At 33.5% G+C, this 27,541-nt stretch overlaps 1 protein-coding gene across 9 annotated transcripts in view; it reads right to left on the bottom strand.

Annotated features, from left to right (window-relative positions):
* Window positions 1-27,541, bottom strand: part of LOC130665417 (glutamate receptor ionotropic, NMDA 2B) — a 1,452,633-nt gene that overhangs the window by 174,890 nt on the left and 1,250,202 nt on the right. For all 9 annotated transcript variants that reach the window (XR_008989544.1, XM_057465786.1, XM_057465780.1 and 6 more), the window contains 2 exons: window positions 10,169-10,350; window positions 9,849-10,084 (listed from right to left, as the gene is read on the bottom strand). Coding sequence is in view for 8 of the 9 variants with exons in the window: in XM_057465786.1 (XP_057321769.1) it covers window positions 9,849-10,084; window positions 10,169-10,350 (418 nt within the window). In the remaining variant the exon portion in view is untranslated. The remainder of the gene's footprint in view (window positions 1-9,848; window positions 10,085-10,168; window positions 10,351-27,541) is intronic.

Genomic DNA, 27,541 nt, shown 5'->3' with positions numbered 1-27,541 from the left:
GACGCCTGTAAAAATTAGAGCTCTTAGTATTAACATTAAGAGGTTCCTCATCGCACTTTTCTATTTTCCATAAAAATAACATGGGAAAAATTTTTTTTACGTCTTCTGATTTTTATAAGTAGCTAACGATGCGTCATAGGAATAATTGGCAGGCATATTTTGTAGGGAATAGAATGCTCTACAAAAAAAGATTCTTATCATTTTTTGAGGAATCTATTTGTTCAAAAGTTATTTGAGGTTGAAGTCGAATTCATATTAAATTTTGAGACTGTCTACTTTTCCGGCGAAACTATTAGAGGTATTACAAAATATCATCGGACCTTTTTTGTAGACAATTTTATTCCCTAAATGTTATTTCTAATAAAGTTTTTTCGAATTCCGCATTGTTTTCTAGTTATTTTTATTTTAATGTCATGCTCATAAAAAAATAGTCTTCTGATCGATTTTAGTAGCTTGACATTAAAATAAAAATAACTAGAAAAAAATGTGGAATTCGAAAAAACTTTATTTGAAATAACTTTTAGGGAATAAAATTGTCTACAAAAAAGGTCCGATGATATTTTGTAATACCTCTAATAGTTTCGCCGGAAAAGTAGACAATCTCAAAATTTAATATGAATTCGACTTCAACCTCAAATAACTTTTGAACAAATAGATTCCTCAAAAAATGATACGAATTTTTTTTTGTAGAGCATTCAATTCCCTACAAAAATATGCCTCCATTTATTCCTATGACGCATCGTTAGCTACTTATAAAAATCAGAAGACGTAAAAAAAATTTTTCCCATGTTATTTATATGGGAAATAGAAAAGTGCGATGAGGAACCTCTTAATGTTAATATTAAGAGCTCTAATTTTCACAGGCGTCTTTTTTTATTTAAATGAAACTTTTGAACCTGTTAGGAAGAAAAAAAAAATTTGTTATTTTTTGGATCACCCTAATATACATATATATATATATATATACATATATATATATATATACATATATATATATATATATATATATATATATATATACATTAGGGTGCTTCGTTTGAAACGAGTATTTTTTTCGTTTTGCTCCCATCCCGAAATTTTGTTGGAAGTACTCCAAAAAAAATTTCCTGAAAGTTTGAGCCCTTAAAATTGATATTAAGTACTCGACCACAGCGTGTGATGATTTCCCATTTAAAATACACGTAAACTTAGGCTTTTATTTTTTAAACTTCTATAACTCCGCGGCATTTTATGATATCATCTCGCCCAAAGTCGGGATGTTCTCAGAATTCAATGTACTACAAAAGTGTCCGTTGTCGCGAAGTCGTAACTCAGACGGGTGGGGTAGTACGGACCACCAAACCGAATTGTTTCATAGAATTCTTGTTTTTCCTCTCATTATCTCATAAACAACAAGACCTACAGAAAAAATGCAAACGACAATTTTATAGGAAATTTAATTTCCTACAAAAAAAGTTCTTAGCACCGAATCACTCAGATTGATATTTTCTGAAATATTAGTCAAATAAAAAATCAATATTTTCTAAGATTTGATTTGACATTTTATGGGAATTCAATGCTACTTAAACTTCAATAATTAATATCTCAGAAAATATCAATCTGAGTGATTCGGTGCTAAAGACTTTTTTTCTAGGAAAATAAATTTCCTATAAAATCATTTTTTACAATTTTTCTGTAGGTCTTGTTGTTTATGAGGTAATAAGAAAAAAACAAGAATTCTATGAAAGAGTTCGGTTTAGCGGTCCGTACTACCCCACCCGTATGAGTTACGACTTCGCGACACTGGGCACTTTTGTAGTACATTTAATTCTGAGATAATCCCGACTTTGGGCGAGATGATATCATAAAATGCCGCGGAATTATAGAAGTTTAAAAAATAAAAACCAAAGTTTACGTGTATTTTAAATGGGAAATCTTCACACGCTGTGTTCGAGTACTTAATATTAATTTTAAGGGCTCAAACTCTCAGGAAATTTTTTTTGGAGTACTTCCAACAAAATTTCGGGATGGGAGCGAAAAAAAAAACATAGTCGGTTCAAACGAAGCACCCTAATATACATACATATATAAATTTTTTTACGAGTGGTATTTTTGAACCCTACTCTACCAATTATGATAGGTTATGACAAAATTCCTTAAAAAATCGATCACGACGACAAATACAATAGTTAGATTTTAAAAACATTTACCTAAAATGGCAACTTTAATAAAATAATAGTTTTTCTCAAAAATGCCGAAAATTTTATAGAGTTTATTATCTTAAAATTTTTTGTTTTTTTTTCTGAAAAGTATGTTCAAAGACAAAAATTTTCTGAATAATAATTTTAATGAGGTAGAAAAGGAAAAAAAAATTTCTGCCAAATCGAAAGACGTCGGGGTCAAAAGTGGTCGATTTGGCGAGGAATGCCCCATATACACTTATCCAAAAAATTAAAGGAACGAAAAAATTTCACAAATTTTTGTGAAAAATGGTTGTATCGAAAAAATTAAAACGTAATTTTAAGCTTGAAATCTTTAGTCTAAAGATTTTTTAGCAAAATAAGTTTTTGAGTCACGGGTATTGCGTAATCTTAGGAAAGAAGAAAACCTTAAGAAAATAGCTGGAAACAAAAATTTTCTGGTTCTGTTTTTTGTGTCTACGGGGCCGGGATAAATTTTTTCAAGAAAACTTATTTATGGATCGCTTAGGAAATTTATTCAATTACTATGTCCATTATTTTGGTCTCTTTGTACAAAAATTTGCTGCTGAGATATCAGCCTGCAAATGAAAACGGGTCCTTTTGTCGTTGATTATTGATATCTCAGCCACTAATGATCACATCGATCTCCTTTCAAACCAATAAACTCAACTCCTAAATCGTCCAGAAAGAATTCAATTGCTCCGAAACCTCTAACAAAGCGTGTATTGATCGAATATATTAAATTTTAATATTGATTGAATTGAAAAATATCGAATATTAATTTTTCTTATTTTGCATAATTCTTTCTATGATAATATAAAATTGTATTTCTGTTTAGTTACCACAGCCAAGCACAGGGCAGCAGCAACTAGGTGAAAACAATAAAAATACCAATAATAATAAAATTATTTAATAATCTTCGGTTCTAAAATTTCAGACTTTAACATAAAACGTGACTTATTTGAGCTTGAAAAGCTTATAAAAGGGAAGAACAATAGTTTTTTCGAGTTCAAAAAGCTCGAAAATGTATTTGCACTGGTCACAAAAATGAAGGGATTAAAAAAATTCTAAATTTTTGGGTGACTTTCATCATGCTGTAATTCAGTGAAAAATGGTCGTAGAGTAAAAATAGAAAAGCAAATTGTAGCCTCAAGCTTCTCGTTTTCAGATCTGGACTCAAAATTTTTTTATCGTACATGGTTTCGGAGTAATTCTAAGAAACCCGACGAAAAAAAAATTTTCCAAATTTTTGCTCTTCTTCCAATAAGTCTATGGGCTTCAATAAATGTTTTTTGATAATCTGACCTTATGACTCTTTGAGGAAATTGTATGCCCTTTAATTTGCCGGTCTCAAAAAGTCTCTACAACGATTTGGCGACGAGTTATCATTTGTAGATAAATGTTAATTAAAAAACAGGTAAAAATTCACATATTGAAAGATATTCGGGAATCTTGGTATAACTTTGGACATAACGAATGAACAAAGGATACCATCGTTTTTTATAACCTCAATGTGTCCTGAAAAAAACGCTGAAAATTTCAAAGCGCTGCGATTTTCCTTTCTCGGTGTTCCAAAGCTTTAAATTTATCGATTTTGCGAGAAATCGCATAATGAGCGATTCTTTGGTTTTCGATCATTTCTTCGGCGTCAAAAAGTTTTTTTTAATGACAAGCTTCATTAAAAACAGTAATCAAAAACAGTAATTCTTGAAAAAGATAAAAAAAAAAATTTGTTTTAATTTTTTTCTTTTTCGAAAAAATTGATTAAAAAAAAAATTTTTTCAACTTCCCGCTGAGAAAATCGAGGATTTTCAAAAAATTTGGGAAGTTATTGGTTCCATCCCGATTTTCAAAAACCGGGTTTTCATCATATGTCGACATTTGAAGGTCCTAGGAAGCTATTTGACTATTTTCAGAATGATGACCGAGTGTGTGTGTGTGTGTGTGTGTGTGTGTGTGTGTGTGTGTGTGTGTGTGTGTGTGTGTGTGTGTGTGTGTGTGTGTGTGTGTAAAAACATTTAGACCATTTAGTCAAATAAACTCTGAGATATTTAAGAAATGCGAAAAAAAAAACAAAAAATTTATTTTCGTTTTTTCTTTGGATATTTTGAAAACTGTTGGATCGATCGATTCCAAAATATTATCAGCTCTAGACCTCAATAAAACACGTCGATTGCCATTCCAACCGTCTTAATCGGTCAATTCGTTTACGAGATATCGTTGATTAAAAAATTAGTGAAAAACGTTTTTTTTCAGATATCTACAGAAAAATTGAATCATTTGATTTTAGAATCTATCCAGCTCTAGAACTTAATAAAACGCGTCGATAGCCACACCAAACATCTAAATCGGTTGATTCGCTCGCGAGATATCGTGGGAGAAAGAAATGCTAATAAAAGTTTTTTTTGAAAACAACGGCATACAAAAGTTTTTTCGAGCTCAAAGAGCTCGAAAATGTATTCGCAATAATGTTTTCGAGCTCAGCGAGCTCGAAAACAGCGGGAAGTTTTGGGGCTGACCCGCAGGGTTAACCGATATACCGATTTTTTTTCGATAGTTTGCTTTCTTATCATCTTAACAATTGATTTTATTAACATCAGAATCATTTTGAAGATGATAAGTGTTACGTTCTGGCTTTAATTATATTTAAATAAAAATTTTAAAATTTCTTTTGATAATATATAATAAAACTTTGGTGAAGAAAAATTCTTCATCAAAGTAATTACAGTAGATAAGCGATTTCCGCGAACACCGTCGTGGCCCGTAGTCTAAACTCATGACGAGGCATGAGACCCAGGCCTCGACGACGTTCGCTAGGGTAACCTGAGATGCGACGTTGGACAATTTATAATTTTATAATTTTCTGTACTGGATCTGCGGAGACAGAACAGGCAGTCAGCCGACGAACATCTAAGTCACCGGACCTCGGTCCGGTGACTGACTGACTCAACCTAATATTTTATTAATTAAAAGATACCTAATTTTAGTAAATGTGGTGTACCATTTATTATGTAACCCTAATCAAATATTTAGTGAAAAATTCTTAATCACTTATAATCGACGACGGACACGCCTGGGGTCGATAGATACCCTAATGATGTCAAACCTGAACATTTAAATTATTAATATAAATTTATTTATATTTTTAATTATTCTGGGGTAATACCCCAGAATGTAACATTGGTGCTGTGACCAGGATGTCATCGGTTATAGTGAGAGTGAATTTCATTTGAACAATTTATTATTGAGAACAATTAATTAATTGAAATTTCTAATGAACCAAAAAAATTTAATAATTTTAATTCAATCAGTGATTTTAAGATAAACTTTATTGAACTGTGCTATGCTGTTGTGCTAAGAAGATCTTATATTGTGCATTACCAGTGCGGTAATAACTTTTATTTGGATTAACCGCTGTACTTCGAAAAGTAAGATTATATCAACATTGACTTTGAATTTTAATCTAACACGCGAGTGACAGTTTTCCGTCGGAAGGTGCACATATATTAATAATACTTGTAACCGACTACCAATCGTGTTATCGGTTAACTATCTGTTTACTAAAAATTATAATTACTATAGTAACGGTCATTACTGATTTAATATTTAAGTTAAAATATTTTATTCCTTTTTTAAAATTTAATAAAAGTGTTGCTACGGGCTAAAATAACTTAGAGTTATGATTTTATTTTATATTTTCATCGATCATGGAGAAGAAGTGTTGCTACGGACTATATTGTGATCATAATGTGAAAGTTAACGCGTTATGGTGACTTACAAATCTTTTTGAATAATTTACTGGAGATGATTGTAATTAACTGTTTTATTGAAGTGAATTTAAATACCTATGTTTAATGACAAATTATTTTTTTTTGCGTCTTAATTTGTTGCTACGGACATATAAATTTTGTTTAAGGACAATTTAAGTAAAGTTAATTTAAATAACAAAAAAATAATAATAACTTCGTAAATGAATATTCTAAATAAATATTTAATTTTTCGATATTCATTTGACGACAAATTAATTAAGTTAATTCAAGTAACAAAATATCAAGATAAATTATTTAATTAAATTTCATAAGTTCATCAAGTGGCAAATGTCGATTAATGTTTAAACGTCTGTCATTGACCTCGAATAATATAACTGCGCCTATTTCATACAAAACATTTTAGAAATTTAAGGAAATTGTCTTGAGGACAATAAATTAATCTTTAAAGACTTTTAATACCTGTTATTATCAGGAAAATTTATATTTGTCAAAAATTACGCAGTGTAGTAGCATAAGATAACCGAAAGGGTGTTCAAAACACATATTTATGTGTACTTGTTTTTTTTTCTATAAATACCTAAAATTATTAAAGATGTTAACTGACTTAAGTCGGGAGGTTGTTACCTCGTTATCATTATAAATTTTGACTTAAGCAGTTACTTATTGAGTAACTTATGAACGACCGCAAGACGGACGTATATTTATATGAATTTATATTGAGAATTATTCATTTCTAAATACCATGAACCGATCTTTGAGTCATATTAATATTGAGGGGTTTTGTTGGAGATTACTCATAGCTTTTAGAGTGGTCAAAATCAACCTCCTCATGATGTTGAAAGGAAATTTGAAAAATATTTCATTCTTTCAAATTTATTCGGGAAATAATTAACTTTTACAAATGTGTAAAATTAAACTTTATCCTTTCCCTCATTGCAATAATTCTGGAAATATAACTGATTGATGTGCTTATAAAATCGAAAACGGAGTCAAAACTCCAAAATTTTATAAAACGTTAACATTTAATTTTTTTTTGTATTAATTAAAATCGAGATTAATGGCCGATTTGTTTTGTTAATATTGATGGCATGCCACTGGTATAGATAAGTAGACTTAAATTCACGCGCGTTGACCCGCGAGTTGCCGGGACTTATAATGTCCGGAACTCATTTTGAAAATTCGGTCTTTTCGAGATAAACTGAACAATGTCTCGCGTCAAGGCTGCCCTTGCGGCCAGTTGAAAATGTAGATAAGTTCACGCGCGTTGACTTGCGAGTTGCCGAGACTTATAATGTCCGGAACTCATTTTGAAAATTTGGTCTTTTCGAGATAAGTCGAACACCAAATAGCCTTATATAACCGGGCTGACGAGCGATAGTTCTCGCAGTGGCGGAAGGCAAAGTAATGTCTCGCGTCAAGGCTGCCCTTGCGGCCAGTTGAAAATGTAAAAAGCTAAGCTTCTCAACAGTTGGTATGTTTTCAATATTTCAAACGTTTTAATGATCGGTCTCGAATTAATTTTCGCCATTAAGAGTACTTCGAAGTGATAAAACTCTAAGAAAAAAATGGCTATGGTAAATATATTCTTCGGTAATATATTTTAAATTGAAAGTATAACCAATAATTTGAGATTATTGGTAAATAAAAGAAGATTTTACAAGCACAATCAACGTTTAACTAATTGGTAATTTCACGTGCATAGACTCTGGGCTATACACGCTGAGATTCATATTTATATGTTTAAAAAAAAAGGAAAAAAAAAAATTTGAATGTGAAATATGAAAAAAAAATATTTCAATACAAATATCATTTGCGATAGGCAAAATAATAATGATTGGAGAAAATCCTATCACTAAAATTTACATATGACTCAAGTCGGAAGGAAAATTTGCAATTATTTTGTTAGTTTAAGTAAATTTGTAATACGTTGCGTCTCAGGTTTAAGTTTAATTTCAAAAGCCAAGAACTTTATTACTATATGAAGGAAAAATGTTTATTTTACTTTTGGTTTATATAAAGTCACTCTATTAAAAATAGAAGTCGCACCGATTTTATTAAAGCGCCGCGACTTACTTAAGTCGGGAGGTGTTACGTTCTGGCTTTAATTATATTTAAATAAAAATTTTAAAATTTCTTTTGATAATATATAATAAAACTTTGGTGAAGAAAAATTCTTCATCAAAGTAATTACAGTAGATAAGCGATTTCCGCGAACACCGTCGTGGCCCGTAGTCTAAACTCATGACGAGGCATGAGACCCAGGCCTCGACGACGTTCGCTAGGGTAACCTGAGATGCGACGTTGGACAATTTATAATTTTATAATTTTCTGTACTGGATCTGCGGAGACAGAACAGGCAGTCAGCCGACGAACATCTAAGTCACCGGACCTCGGTCCGGTGACTGACTGACTCAACCTAATATTTTATTAATTAAAAGATACCTAATTTTAGTAAATGTGGTGTACCATTTATTATGTAACCCTAATCAAATATTTAGTGAAAAATTCTTAATCACTTATAATCGACGACGGACACGCCTGGGGTCGATAGATACCCTAATGATGTCAAACCTGAACATTTAAATTATTAATATAAATTTATTTATATTTTTAATTATTCTGGGGTAATACCCCAGAATGTAACATAAGGAAGCAAAATATCGAAAAAAAAGGATTTTTTTAACTCAATTTTCTCGAAAATTTTTTCAACAAAATTTTTTATTTAATTTTTTTCGACCATTACTGTTTTAAATTAAAGAAATAAAGCTTGTCGCTAAAAACAGATTTTTGACATTGAAGAAATGATTGAAAACCAAAGAATAGCTCATTATGCGAATTTTGGCAAAATTGATAAATTTAAAGATTCGGAATACTAAGAAAGAAAAACTGCAGCGCTTTGAAATTTTCAGGGTTTTTTCAGGACACGTTGAGGTTAAAAAAAACCGACGGTATCCTTTGTTCATCCGTTATATCCAAAGTTATACCAAGATTTCCGAATATCCTTAAATATGCGAATTTTTACCTGATTTTTAATAAACATTGTCGTTTCAAAAAAAAATTTTCAATCAAAAGCCATTAATTTTGCCTTATAGAGAATATTTTCCAGTTTTCAAAACTCATTCTCTGTACGACCAATATGCCCGGAGTTATTGACTATCAAACCCAAAATGGACTTTTTTGCTTTGATCAATAATAACTCGGCGCCAAATCGTCGTAGAGACTTTATGAGGCCGGCAAATGAAAGGGCATACAATTTCCTAAAAGATTCATAAGCTCAGATTATCAAAAAAAAAAAAATTATTGAAGCCCATAAACTTGTTGGAAGACGAGCAAAAATTTGGAAAGTTTTTTTTTCGTCGGTTTTCTTCGAATTGCTCCGGAACCTTGCATAAAAAAAGTTACAGCTTGTTGAAAATCATCCAAAAATTCAGAATTTTTTTTATATCTCTTAATTTTTGGGACCAGTGTATACTAATGTTTTTGAGCTCGTTGAGCTCGAAAACAGCGGAAAATTTTGGGACTAGCCCGCAGGTCCAACCGTTGCCTAGATTTTTTTATTAAGAAATCAACTTCAACCAAGAGCCCAGCCCAAAATATTTCAGCGAGGTTAAAACTTCTTAAAAGCTCTTAAAGATTAAGTAAATAACTATCAATACCACACCTGAGCGTGAACGCAACATAAATCGCCGCTGAGCTATAGAAAATTAAAACAAATTCTAAATTTTCTTAACATTCTAAACGGGATAACTACAAAATCAAAATTAAAGTACTTAAAATCCAAATTTAAGGCTGAAACTTTCAGGGAATCATTTTTAATGTCTGCAACAATTTATTGAAATGGTATCGAAAAAAACAATAGTTGTTCCAAATGAGCGACCCCAATAAACATTTTACTTGCCAAGTTTAATAACGTGCGGCAACCACCATCTTTATCTTCCGGTTTTTTGTGCTTAGTATATTCGATGTAAAGATTTTCAATGATAAGAAGCATGCCAGAAAATAATATTCCCACCATAAGAAGATAAAAAACACTTAAAAATTGCTCTAAGGCTAGTGGATCACTACTTTTTTGAACTTCCTTTTCAGGTTTGCAAGTACCTGTCATCCAATATCTTCTTAGTCTTTCGAGATCACCTGTATATATATTCAAGTTAAATTTTTTCTTTTCTTTTTATAAATCTGTAAGTGAAACAGACATTTTGGTGTCACAAATATTACCATTTTCACGATACTCAAGAAGTCGTTTATTGAACATATTGACGTATTTTGAATTTCGGGCAAACGCCAATCCATAGCCTGTCATTGCGTACCAAGAACCAACAGTTAAAAGTCGGCAATCTTCGTCTTGTGCTACTATATAGTCTAACACAGTTCCATCGTACAAAAAAGCATCCAATTGTCTGAAATCAGAACAATATATTCATAAGATCACGTAGTTACATTAATATTAATTATTCATTGAATAAAAGCCATCATATTGATCATCATTATCAATTTGGCAAGAATTAATTGATTCGATTCTTCAATTAATTCGAAAAAAAAAATCTTATTAAATTCATTTAAATCATTTTCTAGAAAAAAAGATTAATCTTAATTATTAATTAAACCAAAAAATGTAAATTAAATATATTTCAATCTTCGATCAAAAAAATAATAACTTAACTACTGTCGTTAAAATGAAAATAAATGTTTAGTTATTTTCATTTTTTTTCATCGAAAATATATCATTATCCTTGATTAAAAACTTCAATTAAATCCGATTAAGGCTCGATCGGATTTTATTCGTATTTAATCGGTTCAATCATTTTCAGTCATGGATGTTGATTAATTTATTATTAGAAATATTTTTAATGTTTGATCGTGCATGAATGATTGACCACGCTTGGTCTTGCCTGAATTATGCAAAATCATGCATTTTGATTCCTTCTCGGGCCTATAAGAAAATCCATATGGGAATTGAATTTATATTACAAGTTTCTCAACAAATTTAAGCAATTGAAATTGAATACTGAAAGAATTAATTATTTCAATCAATGAACCGAGTTTTATTATTAAAATAAAATTATTTATAACAATAATAATATTTTTTATTTTAATTGTATAATATTACTTTATATATGTTACGTCCAGTTAAATTTGCTAAAATTACATTTAATTATTTGGCATTATGATTTTATTTTACAATTAAAATTAAGCTGGCGACCAGTTTTTACTTTTACTTTTTGTTCAGTCAAGACCCAATTCGCTACCACCTGAGAACGCCGAGCCTCACCAATAGGTCGGCAGCACTATCGCTAATTGAACTTACGCGCGAGATCTTGGCCAATGAGAAAATTCCATCATTTAAATAAATTAGTTCCAACTATGAATAAAAGAGTTGCGACATGAAACGCACTCATTGGCTCAAGACCTCTACAAGCTACGTGGATTTTCGCTATTAGCTGAAATTTCGTCAGCGTCGTCTATTAATTGTCTTATTGGTCTACCGCTCTGACGTCACAAAGAAACCGTTGTGGGGTTTCTTTTACGACATTTTCTCAATATATTCTCAACGTGCTCTTGAACTGTTCACCTCGTGTACTAAAACCGCTTCGCTTTTATAAACGTTTTCTTGAGTATTTATAATAAATCTTGGGCTGAATCATATTCAATATTTAGTCAGTATAACAAGGCTGCTATTTGTTGAATATAAATAAATTGTCATCCGCGGATAATTAATTGTGAATTAATTTCCGGGAATTTAACCGCTATCAACCACGTGTTGCTTTTATACGTGCGTATTACGTTGCATTTGCTCTCGCGTATTTTAAGTTGAATTCGCTAATAATAATTATTTCTCACCATAATTTTCTGTATAAAGTGTAAATAAATAGTTAATTTATTTTCTCTAAAAAGTGTGTAATTTTTAGTTGTTAAAATTACCATCACCTACACCAGATCCATTGAGTTTATCCTCTCATTTTACACTTTTATTTTATTTTTAGTTTTTAAAAGAATTAATGTTAGAAAGATACGAGATAAGGTAGTTAAAAAAGAGAAAATGCTTTTAAAAGATTAGGCTTGATTGTCCTGACATTTGTTGAAATGTTAGAACAAACACCTAAATATAGCCGTAATGACCCTTAAGTAATTGTAAAGGCCCAAAGGCCAGCTGAAAACACTTCGTAGAAAACCAAAAATATTTTTCGACAAAAGTGTACGTGGAATATATTTGTAGTTACAAACAAAAATAATCTTAATCCCTCACGTTCTCTTAGAGTGCACTTTTGTCGAGACATCTTGGCATCATAAAACAAATAGAAAATTTAAATTTGATGACGAAATAGTCATTCAATAAAATTCAATAATTTAAACAATAGAAAAATTAACTCTTGATGACGAAATAGTCATTAAATAAAATTCAATAATCTAAAACACATAAGGAATATTCAAATACTTCTTAAAAAAAAAAAAAAAAAACATTCAAATAAACAATTGAAAAGAATAAATAACAATCGAACAAATAATTTTTAAAACGTAATATTCAAATAATGAAATCCTCAAAAAATTATTTAATAAGCAAATAAATAATTTCTAAAACATAATATTTCTTAGACTCAAATATTAAAAGAATAACTAATCCTACCAAAAACAGATTCTCTGTATAACATCGCGCCGAGTACACGTTTAAAGTTTTTTACAAATAAGAAAAAAATCTCTTTTAGCACATTGAAAAATTTTTTTTTCAATTTTTTTTTCTCAATTTTATGAAAATTTTTTTCAAGATTTCGAACTATATTGTAGGTACTTGGTATTTTTTTGATTTGATTTATTTTTTTTGTAAAAGAGATTTTTTTCTTATTTGTAAAAAAACTTTAAACGTGTACTTGGCGCGATGTTATACAGAGAATCTGTTTTTGGTAGGATTTTTTTTTAGAATCTCAATGGATTATATATATGTGAAACTGGTCTTTTAAAATATTTGAATAACTAAAGAACAAATGCCTACTTCTCTTATTTTATAGAAAGGCGACTAGAGTCAGTCAGTCATATATGGACAGCATAACAGCACTTATATATATATATATTGTAACGAGGTTTATGAAAACCCTCATTATCGCACCATGATAATAGGCCGTTACCTAGGGTAGTTACCACGTTTACCTGGTTTACCCGCTGAACTGTATTGAATTATTATTATTATTTAATAATCCCTCTCCATTTGAATTTTAAATGGAAGGGATGCGCATCACGTCGACGCATGAGCATCGACGTGAATCTATAAGAAGGCCTGCGCGCCGTTAATTACTCAGCTTTATCTTTTTCTCAACTTGACTACTACTATGTCTTTATAATAAATACTGTTTATTCTTTTAACCTTTTCTTTTTACTTTAACTTACCTGTCTACGACTAAGTATTCAGTAGTATTTAAGTATACTTTTTAATTACTCAAATAATCATTAACTTCAATGATTACTCTCGTGTATACCTGCTACATCCTTTTCCTACGATACCTGCTCGTAGAAGCGTGTACCTGCCACGTCCTTTTCCCGCAATACCTGCTTGTGGAAGCGCGTACCTGCCGCGACATTTTCCTACAATACCTGCTTGTAGAGGTGCATACCTGCTGCACTCCTTTCCTACGATACCTGCTCGTAGAAGCGTGTACCTGCCACGATCTCATCCCACAATACCTGCTTGTGGAAGCGCGTACCTGCCGCGATTTACCCTGTAATACCTGCTTACAGAAGCGCGTACCTGCCGCGATTATCATCTACAATACCTGCTTGTAGCTATACCAGACAATTGTGATACAGAGCTCACAATTGTCTTAATTATTTATTGCTCTCAACTATCGATACCAGTGAACCAACATCTCACAGGTAAGTATAATAACACTATTATTATACCTTTGTAATTCTTGTGCTTCTCACTAGTTTGGCTTATTTTGCAAACACCTGTAGTCTACTATCTCTCTTTCTGGTATATTAATACCCTATAAAGGCCCCACGACTTCCGATCCTTTATATGCCTTTTGCATATATAAATTTATAGCCAACCGGTCGTCTGGTCCTTACGAACCGGGTAACACCAGGATCTGTTACCGAATTATTAGCTCACTAGCTACAAGGGACACGGGCCCATTTAATTTAAATGGGTAACGGACGGTTGATTCATCCCTACTAGAGGGGTGGACCTCAACATCGTTTCAGTGGCGCCCAGCGTGGGGCCAATTTGGCTAAAAAGATTACAGGAAAAAAACCCTTATTTATTAAAATCATAAAAATTTAAAATCTAAAAATAACTTCATTCAATTCAACTTACGACTAACTCATAGCCACGCTGGCCAAAAGATTATATTTAAAATCCTACATAAAATCATATATTATCATTAAAACTACAGGCAAATTATTAAAATTTAAAATGTAAATTCATTAGCTTCATTTAAACCACAAAAACTCTAAAATCAGTAAAATCACCTGGCCAACTAGTGTTAAACACAATTTATCACTCTATAAGCTACTTATATAAATTACTCTCATACGCAAGCTTCACTTGCATCATAAATTATTAACTGCCTAGATTCATTATTCCGATCTGTTTAAAAGAAGATAATTTATTTGACAAATTTAGTATCAGCAGTAATTTTCTATATTAAAATCCTTTAATTGTAATATTCAAATCATTTAATTAAAATATTAAAATCCTCTAATTAAAATTACCTGACAACAAAAAATTAAAATCTTTATAATTTATTAATTTAATTAAATCTTACAATCAGCTTCTTCTGAGCAATAATTAAATTGCGATAAAATTAAAAATAATCTCAAAATTCTATGTAAAGAATGTATGACATCATACAAAAGAAATTTCAAAAATGAGACGCTTTTAAAAAAATACAGTTCTTGGAACTCTCGGCGTCGCATTCCAATATCTCACGTGATCCGACTCGCGGTATCACGCGCGAAATATTATTTTTAAAAAAACCTGAAAAACTCGACACTTAATAATTACCAGATTATACCACTTTGGTAATAATCTTATTTTTCAATAGTCATTTAATAATTCTATAAATAACTTTGATTACCCATAAGATATTACTTAATCAAATGGTTTGACCTTGTCTGTTTACGGCTTCACCGCTTCAGACTATAATACTGAAAATTGCTATGTCATTTAAACATTGTATAAATAAACATTGTTTATATAGCTGCACTATAAAACCTCTTCAAGGTGGCTAATAAAACTATTTTTAACCTTGTGGCTTCACCACATAAATAAAATGCTATTAAATTAATTATCATTTATTTAAATAAATAATGGAGCATTAAAACCGATTCGTCGGAAAAATACCGAAAACCTGTGCACATGATCATAGCATGCGCACAGTTACCAGGAATCTGAAAGCTTAAGCCCTTCTGGCATTCAACATAAAATAATGTTAATTTATAAATTTATTTAAATAATTGTATAAGCCCTTCTGGCTATCAGACCTGGTAGAATGGAGCTCTGGCTCCAGTACAGTCATTAAAACTGTCCAGATCATATAATGATCTATAAAATATAAATCATCCTTGATTATTTAAAATCAAATCATAAGTTATCTGGTATCAGAGACTAGATAACTAATTAAAAAAAAAAAAAAAAAAGAAGAAAAAGAATCAATCTCTGAAAACCACTAATTTACATACTTGACGCAACGCTCACTAAAGTTTACAATAAATAAAATAAAATAAATGTTGAATTAAAATTTGATAAAAAGTAAATTCCGCGAATTACTCTAAAAAGTAGTTGAGAACCGTTTAACATAATTTAGTATATTAAATCACTAGAAAATTATAATTGACAGACTATACATTAACCCCCGCTTCTCACCTGACGTGACGTCACGATCACAGATCAAGCGCGTCGCTACCACCACCTCATAATCTGACCTGACGCCATACAGTACATATCGTATTCAGAAGTACCTGTCTCTCATAATTTTACTCATTCTCTATAATCGCTACAAGCTCTCCTGAGCAATAGTATTTCAACTAACTGACAACATTTATAAACTTTTGTGACCTGGTTTTTGCTGTTATAATCGTAAGTACGAATTAAATGTATATTTAAATTCGTGAACTGGGATAACTCTCAGGAACACCTGTATCGATCCATGGTGTATAATCTAGCATCTCTTTCTATATTTATTCAACTAACCGCCCAGCGGCTATTTGAACAGATATAACGATGACCGACTAAAAATAATCCCTTGAAAAAGGAGAGTCGAGAAACAAGATTGGAGCAATATTTAATTACTCTAGTAAAAACCTTAACTTCACATATTTCACTTTGAAACATATTAACAATAAATAAAATCTGATATTATCCAATAACTACCTCAAAGTACCTGTACAAACTTTGAGGGATAATAACAAAAATAAAAACTGCATCGTAAATATTTTGCTACCCAGTAAAAAAAAAAAAAAAAACTCGAATATTAAATAATAAAATACAAAAAGAAAATTCTTAAATTAAAATTATTAACAATAAAATATAAATATCAGATTTAAAAAGACATTTATAATAAAGAAAAAGATAAAATATAAAACCTGAAAGAAAACCGTGAACATATTAAGTGCTATTTTTCGATATCTTGCAGATAACGAGAAAACTGCAATCGACTAAAAGGAGACATTGTTCCGGAAACGGAAGTCAATAACCAGAGCAACATTGTAACAGCGATACTTCCCGCAGCCCGGCTCAGCGTACGTGAATCTCGGACACACACATACGACCAAGCAACAACAGTACAGTCGCTTCAAAGTATAGCGACCCCAGCGAAAGCGAAAGTAAAGTACAACCACGAGCGCGCATGCTCCACAGTTCACGCGCCAATCCTCAACTCCCGCTTCCTCTGCGTCTGCCTATATCCAATAAAAGTAAGAGTATTCATACCATCCTAACTCGAATTACAACTAATCGATAGTATAGCTATATCTATTACTTTATACGCTATACCACACTTAACGTATTTACCGGTATACAACAGTATCAGACACTGCGTTCTATTTATTGCAACGAATAATTTAATACGTTCACATCGAATATTATTATCATTTAAATATTATTAACTATCATATAAAACAATTAAATATTATAATCCTTCTGATTATAATTTATTATTATCAGGTAACAATTATTTTATTTACCATGTGGGTTTAACCTACTATTTCGTTTATTTAATCCTAATTTGTTTATTTAATTTAACAGATCCTAAAACCTGGACTCCTTATTTAATATTTAAATATAATCTATTTACAAAAAAATTATTATTTGAAAAATATACATTTGGAAAATACACGAACATAAAATAACCTGTATATAACCTGTAAGTATGCAAGCTATCACCACATAAATGGTAGCCGAACTTTATATATTTTACTATTTGATAAAAATAAAATAAAATAAGAACAACTTTATTCGACTATTACCGGGATAGCAACACGCGGGAAATAAAATCCGTACCACACAACTATAAAAACGTTGCGATAAAAACACACTCATACCTACACCTGACGATACCACTTAACGTTACGTGACCGGAATAATAAACACAACTGAACAATACATTTGACAGAGTTTATAACTAAATAAATAAATCCAGCCGGTGTATTGATAACAAAATATACTACGTGATAAAATATAAACTGAAAAACATATATATTAATAAAAATATACCATAACTTATCGTCGACTGAACACCGCGTGACCTATTTTATAAATATGGGGCATCGTCAAAATCCATCTAACGAGATGAATCGCGATCTTAACGATCCTTACAATGCAGACAACGCGATAAATAATTTACAATTTCCTATCGACGTGGATGTACAAGTAATCGCGACTGACCAAGGACAAATAACACCAAATGGGCGCGAACAACAAACTTTATCGTCATCAATACCTTCTCCATTCGACCTCCACAACCTGACGACTGTCATTGACCGACGATTCCTATCTAATGACGCTATTATGCAACAGATGAGCATACAGATAGACGAATGTATAAGGGGCTACCATGACTCCCAAAGACAAATACGACAATTACAAACGGACATGGACGAGATGCGACAAAGTCAGACTTTAGTAAGTAACCACATAAGAGAGACCAATCAAACTGTCGGTCTATACGCTCGATGTTCCACGTACATGCTAAAGAGAGCGCGCACTCGTGGCGATCTAGGACTCGAAGACCTTCGACTCCTGGAAGAAATAAATTCAGACAGACAACCTAACGTACACGTCAACCCTGCCGACATTACCGCCGAAATCATCCAAGAAATTGCTGCCGCGAGTAATTCACGACCTACTTCTCACGCATCGGGTCCACCACCACTACCAAACTCCCCTCGCGGTATCGCGCCAAACGCGAACTCCAGCTACCACCAACAACCGCGAAATGACGGCCCACATATGACCGTCAACCAATCAGCGAATGGAACCGAGTACAACAATCAACGGAATTTCGCTAAAAATATAGCCGCCGCGGAAGCTACACTAAGACAACGGGGATTAACATACCCCTGCTCGAATCTAAAAGCCCGGGAATATCTACGAGCGTTAACCGATTTTGGGAAAGAATTGGGGTTGACAGAGACTGAACATCTTACACTTGCTAAAACTGCCATGTACCAAGCTGAGGGGTACTGGGTAAGACAATACCAGCACACATGGCACCGATGGGAAGACTTCGCTAAATCATACATCGAGTATTTTACACTCGGCAAAACGGACCTGGATATAAGCCAGGAGATCATGACCACGTATCAACAGCATCGCGAAGACCCGAAGGAATTCATCAAAGAAACTATGATGAAATATCAAGAAATGGCTAAAGCACCATCCGAAGAAGACCAAGTGCTAGTAATAAGAGCAAGACTAGCTTATGACATTCAAGCGCAACTCGACTCACTAGCACCACATACTAAGACGTATTCTCAATTAAATTCAGCTGTAAGAACCGCTCTACAAAGACTTTCTCAGAGAGCCAAGGCAGCTGCAGAATCTAAAAAATCCACCAAATTTACGAGAAGAATACACGAAGACCAATCTCCATCTGAAACCTCAGACTCCCAAGATGACAGTCTTGGGCGATTATCGCAGTATTATACACCACCTGAGAAAACCAGAACACCACGAAGGGTACAATTTAAGGACCGGCTCAACAGCACTCCACGCAGATCCAGGTCACCTAAGGAGAACCCCAGAGGGGAAAATAGCCTCGCTGTCTCACCCACATATATATGCAAAAATTGTGGAGAGAAGGGCTCACATGCTATACGCGATTGTACCAATCCAAGGGTTGATCTGTGCATAAAATGCGGAAAGGTGGGAGTACTAGTCACAGAGTGCGAATGTGACTCAAAAAACAAGTAAGTGGTATGCTCGATATACGAGAAGGGGCGAACGCATACCCACAACCTTTAACGCCTCTTCAACCAATTACAACAACTCCTGGAGTAAATGATGGGCCGTGCAACAATATCGGTCATCCTTTATCCCAGGATGATAAATTGATATCCGGGAGCATCAGTTCCGATTACAACTCTGACTCGTACACATCAGACGACTTAACAGACGACATGGGTTGCCTAATCAGTGCAGAAAAAATCTGCTCTCCCGACCACTGCCTGACTGACGTTAATATAAATAATGACTCGGGTTGTAAATTAATTTGTGTGAATTTCGCTGCAAAAAAGAAAAGAACCGCCGACAAGTCTACCAGCATATCCGAGCTCCATGATTATGATACACCTGTGGAGCTACCGCTTGACACGCCACCTCCACCCGCAGTGAGTCGATCAATAAACTGCACTCTTACTTTCATTACGCGTTCATTCATCGCGATATTTGATACCGGCGCGAATAAAAATTTCATCTCGCGAAAAATCGTAGAATTAATTCCTCATAATACTTTAAAATTCAAGACCGTTAAAAATAATTCTACGTTCATACTCGCGGACAATACGACTACACGTAGTACCGGGAGAGTTTACCTGAACTTTATTATTAATAAAATTGACATCGAGGACTGGTTCGAAATTTTCGAAGACATGACCGACGAGATAATAATCGGATTAAAATTCATGACACGACACCATATAAAAATTAATACTGTTAATTGTACGTGGACTTGGAAACACACTGACGACATTTATCACAGTCACACCACCAAATTACCGGGATTAATTTATCGAACTATTACCACGGAGCATGACCAATTAAATGAATTTCTTGATCGTGAATTTGACAAAATGAAAAACGCAGCTCTCGGCACTATCACAGTCGTAGAACATAAAATCGAATTAACCGATACAAAGCCCATTCGTGTTAAAAATTACCGCAGAACACCTATCGTGAGACAGGCCATGCATATGATTGTCGACAATATGCTGGCAGATGGGGTAATTCGGCCAAGCACCAGCGAATGGTGCTGTCAACCAGTAATGGTACGCAAAAAGTCATTACCAGGACTTCCACCCTTTGACGGAAGTAAGCCGGAACATTGGCGAATGTGTATCGATTTTCGCCCGCTAAACGCGGTAACTAAGTTTGTCGCGTATCCCATGGTCCGCATGGATACCGTTCTCGAAGTTATACGCGAGGGAGAATACCGATCCACTATCGATTGTAGCAACGCGTATTATCAAATATTGATACGCGAAGAAGACCGTCACCTAACAGCGTTTGCAGTCGAGGGTAAAGGTTTTTACGAATTCGTAAAAATGGCGCAAGGTTTAAAAACTGCCCCCGCGACGTACCAAGCTGCAATGGACGAGGTCAAAAAGGCGTTTCGACATCTTTTACAACAAAAATCGCTACCGGCCTACTGGGAAAACTTTATTCAATCATACATGGATGATTGGATAATCGCTACACCTACTTTCGATATCCACCTGATAATACTCGGCCTACTATTTGACACCTTTCGACAAATCGGATTAGACATAAAACGTGAAAAATGTAACTTTTGCCAAGAATCGATAAAATTCTTAGGGTTCATTATTTCGCGTGAAGGAGTTTCACCGGACCCAGAAAAAACTGCTGCGATCAGCACATATCCACCTCCAACAACCCGCAAACAACTACGGAGATTTCTGGGGATGGTAAACTGGTACCGTCGACATTTAAAAGACGTTACTCGGGCACAAAACCCGTTAAATAAATTGACCAGCGATAAAATACCCTGGCAATGGACGGAGACAGAACAAACTGCATTTGAAGAATTAAAACAAGCTCTTCTTGACGCTCCGACCTTGTCAGTACCTGACTACACATTACCGTTTCTACTTTACACCGACGCAAGTGACTCTGGTATTGCCGCGCTATTAACCCAGCAGGGAGAAGATCGCGAATATGTCATCACCGCAATATCGAGACCATTAAACAAACACGAATCTAATTACACCACTACAGAACGTGAATGCCTTGCCGTCGTGTGGGCTCTTAAAAAATTAAGGGGATATTTAGAGGGATATCCCGTGACGGTAATAACTGACCACGCCAGTTTAACCTGGCTAAAAGACATTAAAAATCCACGCGGACGACTTGCGCGATGGGCCATGGAACTTTTATGTTTCCCAATTACCATGACTCACCGTAAAGGTACCGAAAACGAAGCCGCGGACGCGTTATCACGAGTTTACGATGACGCTACAATACAAATCGATAATTGCAAACACCGTACTCTGTACCGAGCTATCAGCTACGTTTGGTATAATCGAAAAATTCAAGACGTAACTGACTTTCCAAATCGGTTCCCACAGTGGAAAATAATTGACGATAACCTATACTTTTATCGACATCGAACACCATTTAATTATTTACAAGAATCACCGGAAAATTGGAAACTCGTTGTACCGGAAGAAAATCGAGAAGACATATTGACTGAAATACACAACACAAATACATCCGGACACCTCGGTATTAATAAGACGTACGAACACCTGACACTAAAATATTATTGGCCGGGAATGTACAAAGACACACGTGACTTTGTCAACGAATGTAAAACCTGTCTCCTACATAAACCTGACACCAACCCTCCTAATATTCCCGAAGGCCACCGACCTATTACTGAACCATGGGAGTGTGTATCGATCGACACAGTCGGCCCACTACCGCGCTCAACTCACGGTAAAACTCATTTATTTGTGCTTTGTGACGTATACACTCGCTACCTTGAACTTCGATCGACCTCTGAACCTACTGGTAGAAAAGCCGTAGAATTTTTACGTGACATTTTTCGACGATGGGGACCTGCGCGTGTTGTTATCTCCGATAACGGTACCGAATTTACAAATAAAGAAGTAACATCATTTCTAAATATAACGCAGACCACCCACGAGTTCACTCCACCTTACTCTCCTCAATCCAATCCAATTGAGAGAATAAATCGAAATTTAAAAATAATGATCCGATCGTACCTAACCGATAAACATAATAAATGGGATGAATGGCTACCCGAGTTAACATACGCCTATAACACCTCAATTCACAGCTCCCTCGCCTGCAGTCCTGCCTTCCTAAATTTTGGCAGAGATCCTAGATACCTTGAACTGCATCGCGACATATCATTAATACCTGAAATCGATAAATCTGTGGAGCGCGAGCGACTCATAAATTTATTAGATGAAATTCGACATTTTGTTGAATTAAAAATGTTAAAAGCACAAGATGCGCAAACTACCGCACGAAAATCTCCGCGACCTGAAACTAATTTAACCGTCGGCGCGGAAGTATATATAAAATCGAAAACTCTGAGTCGGAAAGCGGAAGGAATCGCTGGTAAGCTCGTTCCACCTAGAAAGGGACCCTTTTTCATAAATAAATTTATATCATCAAGCATGGCTACTGTTTGTGATGAAAATAATAAAATTATTGGCACTTATAAATTGTCAGATTTAAAAGTGCCTAGAAGATCAACACGTCACACTTGAGTAATTAATATATTATTGTAATTTCACAGAGTCGACCACCTGAACTGCACCAAGGGGCGAGACACTTCACAACCTGTGCCATCATCGAACGGGAAACCTCATTGTAAGCCGACCAAACCTGAAAAATGACCGAAGAGAGCGCTCATCAATCCAGCCTACGACGTTATTGGAGTAACCCCGTGTTCAAGGCACCTGCATTTATCGGTCCCAATATACCAACTACTCCAAATTTACTATATCGATTCCATGTAACCAGAGACCATCGGCGTACTATCGTATATGATCAACCTGACAGTAAATTGGTTGAAATCAGCGAAGTATCTTTCGTCAAACCAGCGCCAAAACCAGCCATTATCACAACATTACCTGACTTCACAAGAGTACCATTTATCGTACCATTAACAATCAAAATTGGAGAATCTACGCACGAGAGCCAATACGACCTGCGTGACACTGTATCGGAGGGCACCTGGAGAACTTAGTGGCGAGAATTATGCCAAAAGGTTGAAGTATTACCACCTACTACCAGAACAGTGGGAACTCAAACCGCCGAGACCAGACTATCATCTGTTCCTGGATCAACGGGGTGTCTCAGATGTAAAAGAAAGGGACATTCCCATCAAGAATGTTCCAATGCCAAGTTTGGAGATGATTATTGTACCAGTTGTCTACGAGTAGGACACAACAACAACTCCTGCCCATATTTATCATCATCATCAGCTGGTTTTGAACTAATAAAAGAATTTTGTCTATCATGCAAGACACAGCATCCATATTTCGACCCTAAATGCAGAGCCTGTAGAACTCGGGTTAACCTGAGCCGAGAAGACAGAGGAGCCGTGGACATCCTACCACCCTAGTCACAATCACCTGCATCAAACCAAGTGTCTCGCACCTGAGGTAACACGTTCAGTGAGTTTATTCTTACTTTTATGTTTTAATTTCAACATCCTCTATTCTCTGGGCTTCACCCGAAACTTTAGAAAAAAAAAAAAAAAAAGAGGAGAGACGTATTATTATTTCAAAAAAAAAAATATTATTTATCAACTTATTTAATTACTCAAGTTTTCTTTGCAAAAAAAAAAAAAAAAAAAAAAAAAAAAATTTATTTTCTTTTACATACCTCAGAATGCGAATGACTGACATATAATTACCGATCTAAACACTATTCATATCATTACCGATATTATCAAAAAAAAAAAAAAAAAAAAAATATATAATAAATAACAAAGTATAATATATCATACTAAAAAAATATAATTATGATGTTAAAATAAATTTAAGACTGTTTAAAATAACGTATAAAATAGAGTTTATAAATGTTAAAGAAAAAAAAATGAAAGGAAAGATATAAATAATATTACATTAAATCATTTATTATTAAGGTAACATTTAGTTTACAAATGAATAAATATTTTTATATCGAGACATTAAGTTAAACATGTGATAATTTATTGTGACTCGATTATTATTTAATTTAATTCAAAAAAAAAAAAAAAAAAAAAAAGGATATTAATGAATCCTAAGATTAAATAACCAAATATCTTCATACCGGGATTACCTGAAATTTATTGTAACTCGTTTATTATTTTGTATTCTTACTTTTATTTTGTTTAAAAAAGGATATTAATGAATCCTACAAGTATTACCTGATGTACAATGTATTAAGTGATATTACGATTAATTATTGTTAACTATCTCTAATTTATGTTTGATAATAATTAATCATTTAATTTATCTTACTATTACTTTACAGAAGAATTGTACGTAATCGCCTATCATCATGGTACTCCTAAATCACTTTCGACTGAAAGTCACCGAGTAACTTTCAGTCTGGCCCGGGGGTGTAACGAGGTTTATGAAAACCCTCATTATCGCACCATGATAATAGGCCGTTACCTAGGGTAGTTACCACGTTTACCTGGTTTACCCGCTGAACTGTATTGAATTATTATTATTATTTAATAATCCCTCTCCATTTGAATTTTAAATGGAAGGGATGCGCATCACGTCGACGCATGAGCATCGACGTGAATCTATAAGAAGGCCTGCGCGCCGTTAATTACTCAGCTTTATCTTTTTCTCAACTTGACTACTACTATGTCTTTATAATAAATACTGTTTATTCTTTTAACCTTTTCTTTTTACTTTAACTTACCTGTCTACGACTAAGTATTCAGTAGTATTTAAGTATACTTTTTAATTACTCAAATAATCATTAACTTCAATGATTACTCTCGTGTATACCTGCTACATCCTTTTCCTACGATACCTGCTCGTAGAAGCGTGTACCTGCCACGTCCTTTTCCCGCAATACCTGCTTGTGGAAGCGCGTACCTGCCGCGACATTTTCCTACAATACCTGCTTGTAGAGGTGCATACCTGCTGCACTCCTTTCCTACGATACCTGCTCGTAGAAGCGTGTACCTGCCACGATCTCATCCCACAATACCTGCTTGTGGAAGCGCGTACCTGCCGCGATTTACCCTGTAATACCTGCTTACAGAAGCGCGTACCTGCCGCGATTATCATCTACAATACCTGCTTGTAGCTATACCAGACAATTGTGATACAGAGCTCACAATTGTCTTAATTATTTATTGTTCTCAACTATCGATACCAGTGAACCAACATCTCACAGGTAAGTATAATAACACTATTATTATACCTTTGTAATTCTTGTGCTTCTCACTAGTTTGGCTTATTTTGCAAACACCTGTAGTCTACTATCTCTCTTTCTGGTATATTAATACCCTATAAAGGCCCCACGACTCCCGATCCTTTATATGCCTTTTGCATATATAAATTTATAGCCAACCGGTCGTCTGGTCCTTACGAACCGGGTAACACCAGGATCTGTTACCGAATTATTAGCTCACTAGCTAAGAGGGACACGGGCCCATTTAATTTAAATGGGTAACGGACGGTTGATTCATCCCTACTAGAGGGGTGGACCTCAACATCGTTTCAATATATATATACAGGGTGATCCAGAATTACTTTCACAGCGAGAAAATTTAGATAGAGGAGGTGATTCTGAGCATGAAGTTCCTTTGCCGTTTTTAAAAATTTTGAGTAGTTTTTGAGTTATTCAACATTTTAATTGACCAATCACATGTGAGAACTGGAATTTAAAAAAAAAGTAAAAAAGAATAATATTAAGTTTGGCAACGACGCAATTGTTAACTTCAAGTCATACATAAATTTTTTATTTAAAAATATTCGAATTCTGCAAAAGTTCGAAGAAAGAAAACAAAACACGCAATCACAACCTCAAATAAACTCTTATTATAAATTTTTTAAATTTACTTACTGAGAATTGTGAATAATAATTATGCTTTCGGGCATTCCACGCTAAATTAATCACTTTTGAAACCAACCCCTTCTGATTTCGCGAATAATGTTTTTTATTTTCTATCCCACTAAAGGCGTTTCTCATAATTTTTTTTAATTCTCTTACCCAATCAAAAAAAAAAGTTTCGTTTATTTTCAAAATTCAATAACTTTGGCAAAAATAGACTTATCGGGACATTTTTTTTTTTTTTTTCAAATTTTTGTGTTTTTCACGCCAGTCTAGCCTAGACAAGGTTATGCGGTACTTTTAGTTAAAAATTAAAATTTTTAAGAACATTGCAATTTTTTTTTCATACTTTTTCAGGGCATTAATATTTTACGGCGCGAATGTGTGGAAGTTATCTGACGAGTCACAAAAATTTTCAAAAAATTTTAATAAAAAAAAAAATGTAAATAAAATCATTTTAAGGAAAAAAAAATAAATGAGAAAAAAAAATATATAAGTATAGGAAGGGCATTCCACGCCAAATCGATCACTTTTGACTCCGGACCCTTTCGATTTGGCTGAAAATTTTTTTACCTTTTCTACCCCATTAAAATCATTTTTTAGGAAATTCCCAAATTTTTTTACCCAACCCAAAAAAAATTATGAGTTTTTCCAAAATAAGGCCTTTATTTTTTCAAATAGTTATAACTTCTTTAAAAATTTACTAATTGGAACGGTTTTTTTTTTTTTTTCAAATTTTTGTCTTTGAATGTACTTTTCAGAAAATAATACAAAAAAATTTTAATATGATGAACTCTAAGAAATTTTCGGTTTTTTTGAGAAAAAACGTTATTTTCTGAAAGTTCGTCATTTTTTATTTTTTTTTTATTTTCTCAAAAATAACTTCAATTCATTCTGCGATTTTCCCCGCCAATCCCAGAATGGACAGACTTTTCCTTCTATTTTTTTTTAACAATTAAAAAAAAAATTTTTACCTAGTTGAGCTTATTTTACAAAACATCACTCTGGCAATTTTTCGAGGATTTATAGACGACTTCAGTGTTTGAAATTGAGACGAAAAAATTAATTGAAAGTGGTCATTCTCAAAAAAATTTAAATTTTCTTAAAAAAATTAAAAAAAAAATAGAAGATACCCATAAATAATTTCACTGTATTTTTTTTTTAAATTACACCTGAAAACAAAGAAAATGAAAAAAAAATTGCCATTTGGTTTATTTTTGACCAAATTACAGGCTTTGAAAATAGCGATGGGTGTCAAATTTATTTTTCGAAAGCCTGTAACTTGGTCAAAAATAAACCAAATGGCAATTTTTTTTTCTTTTTCT

This window comes from Microplitis mediator, chromosome 3 (genome assembly GCF_029852145.1).
Source record: "Microplitis mediator isolate UGA2020A chromosome 3, iyMicMedi2.1, whole genome shotgun sequence".
Taxonomy (NCBI): Eukaryota; Metazoa; Arthropoda; class Insecta; order Hymenoptera; family Braconidae; genus Microplitis; species Microplitis mediator.
Note: the sequence above shows the minus strand (reverse complement) of the source record. Positions and strands in the feature narration are given on the sequence as shown.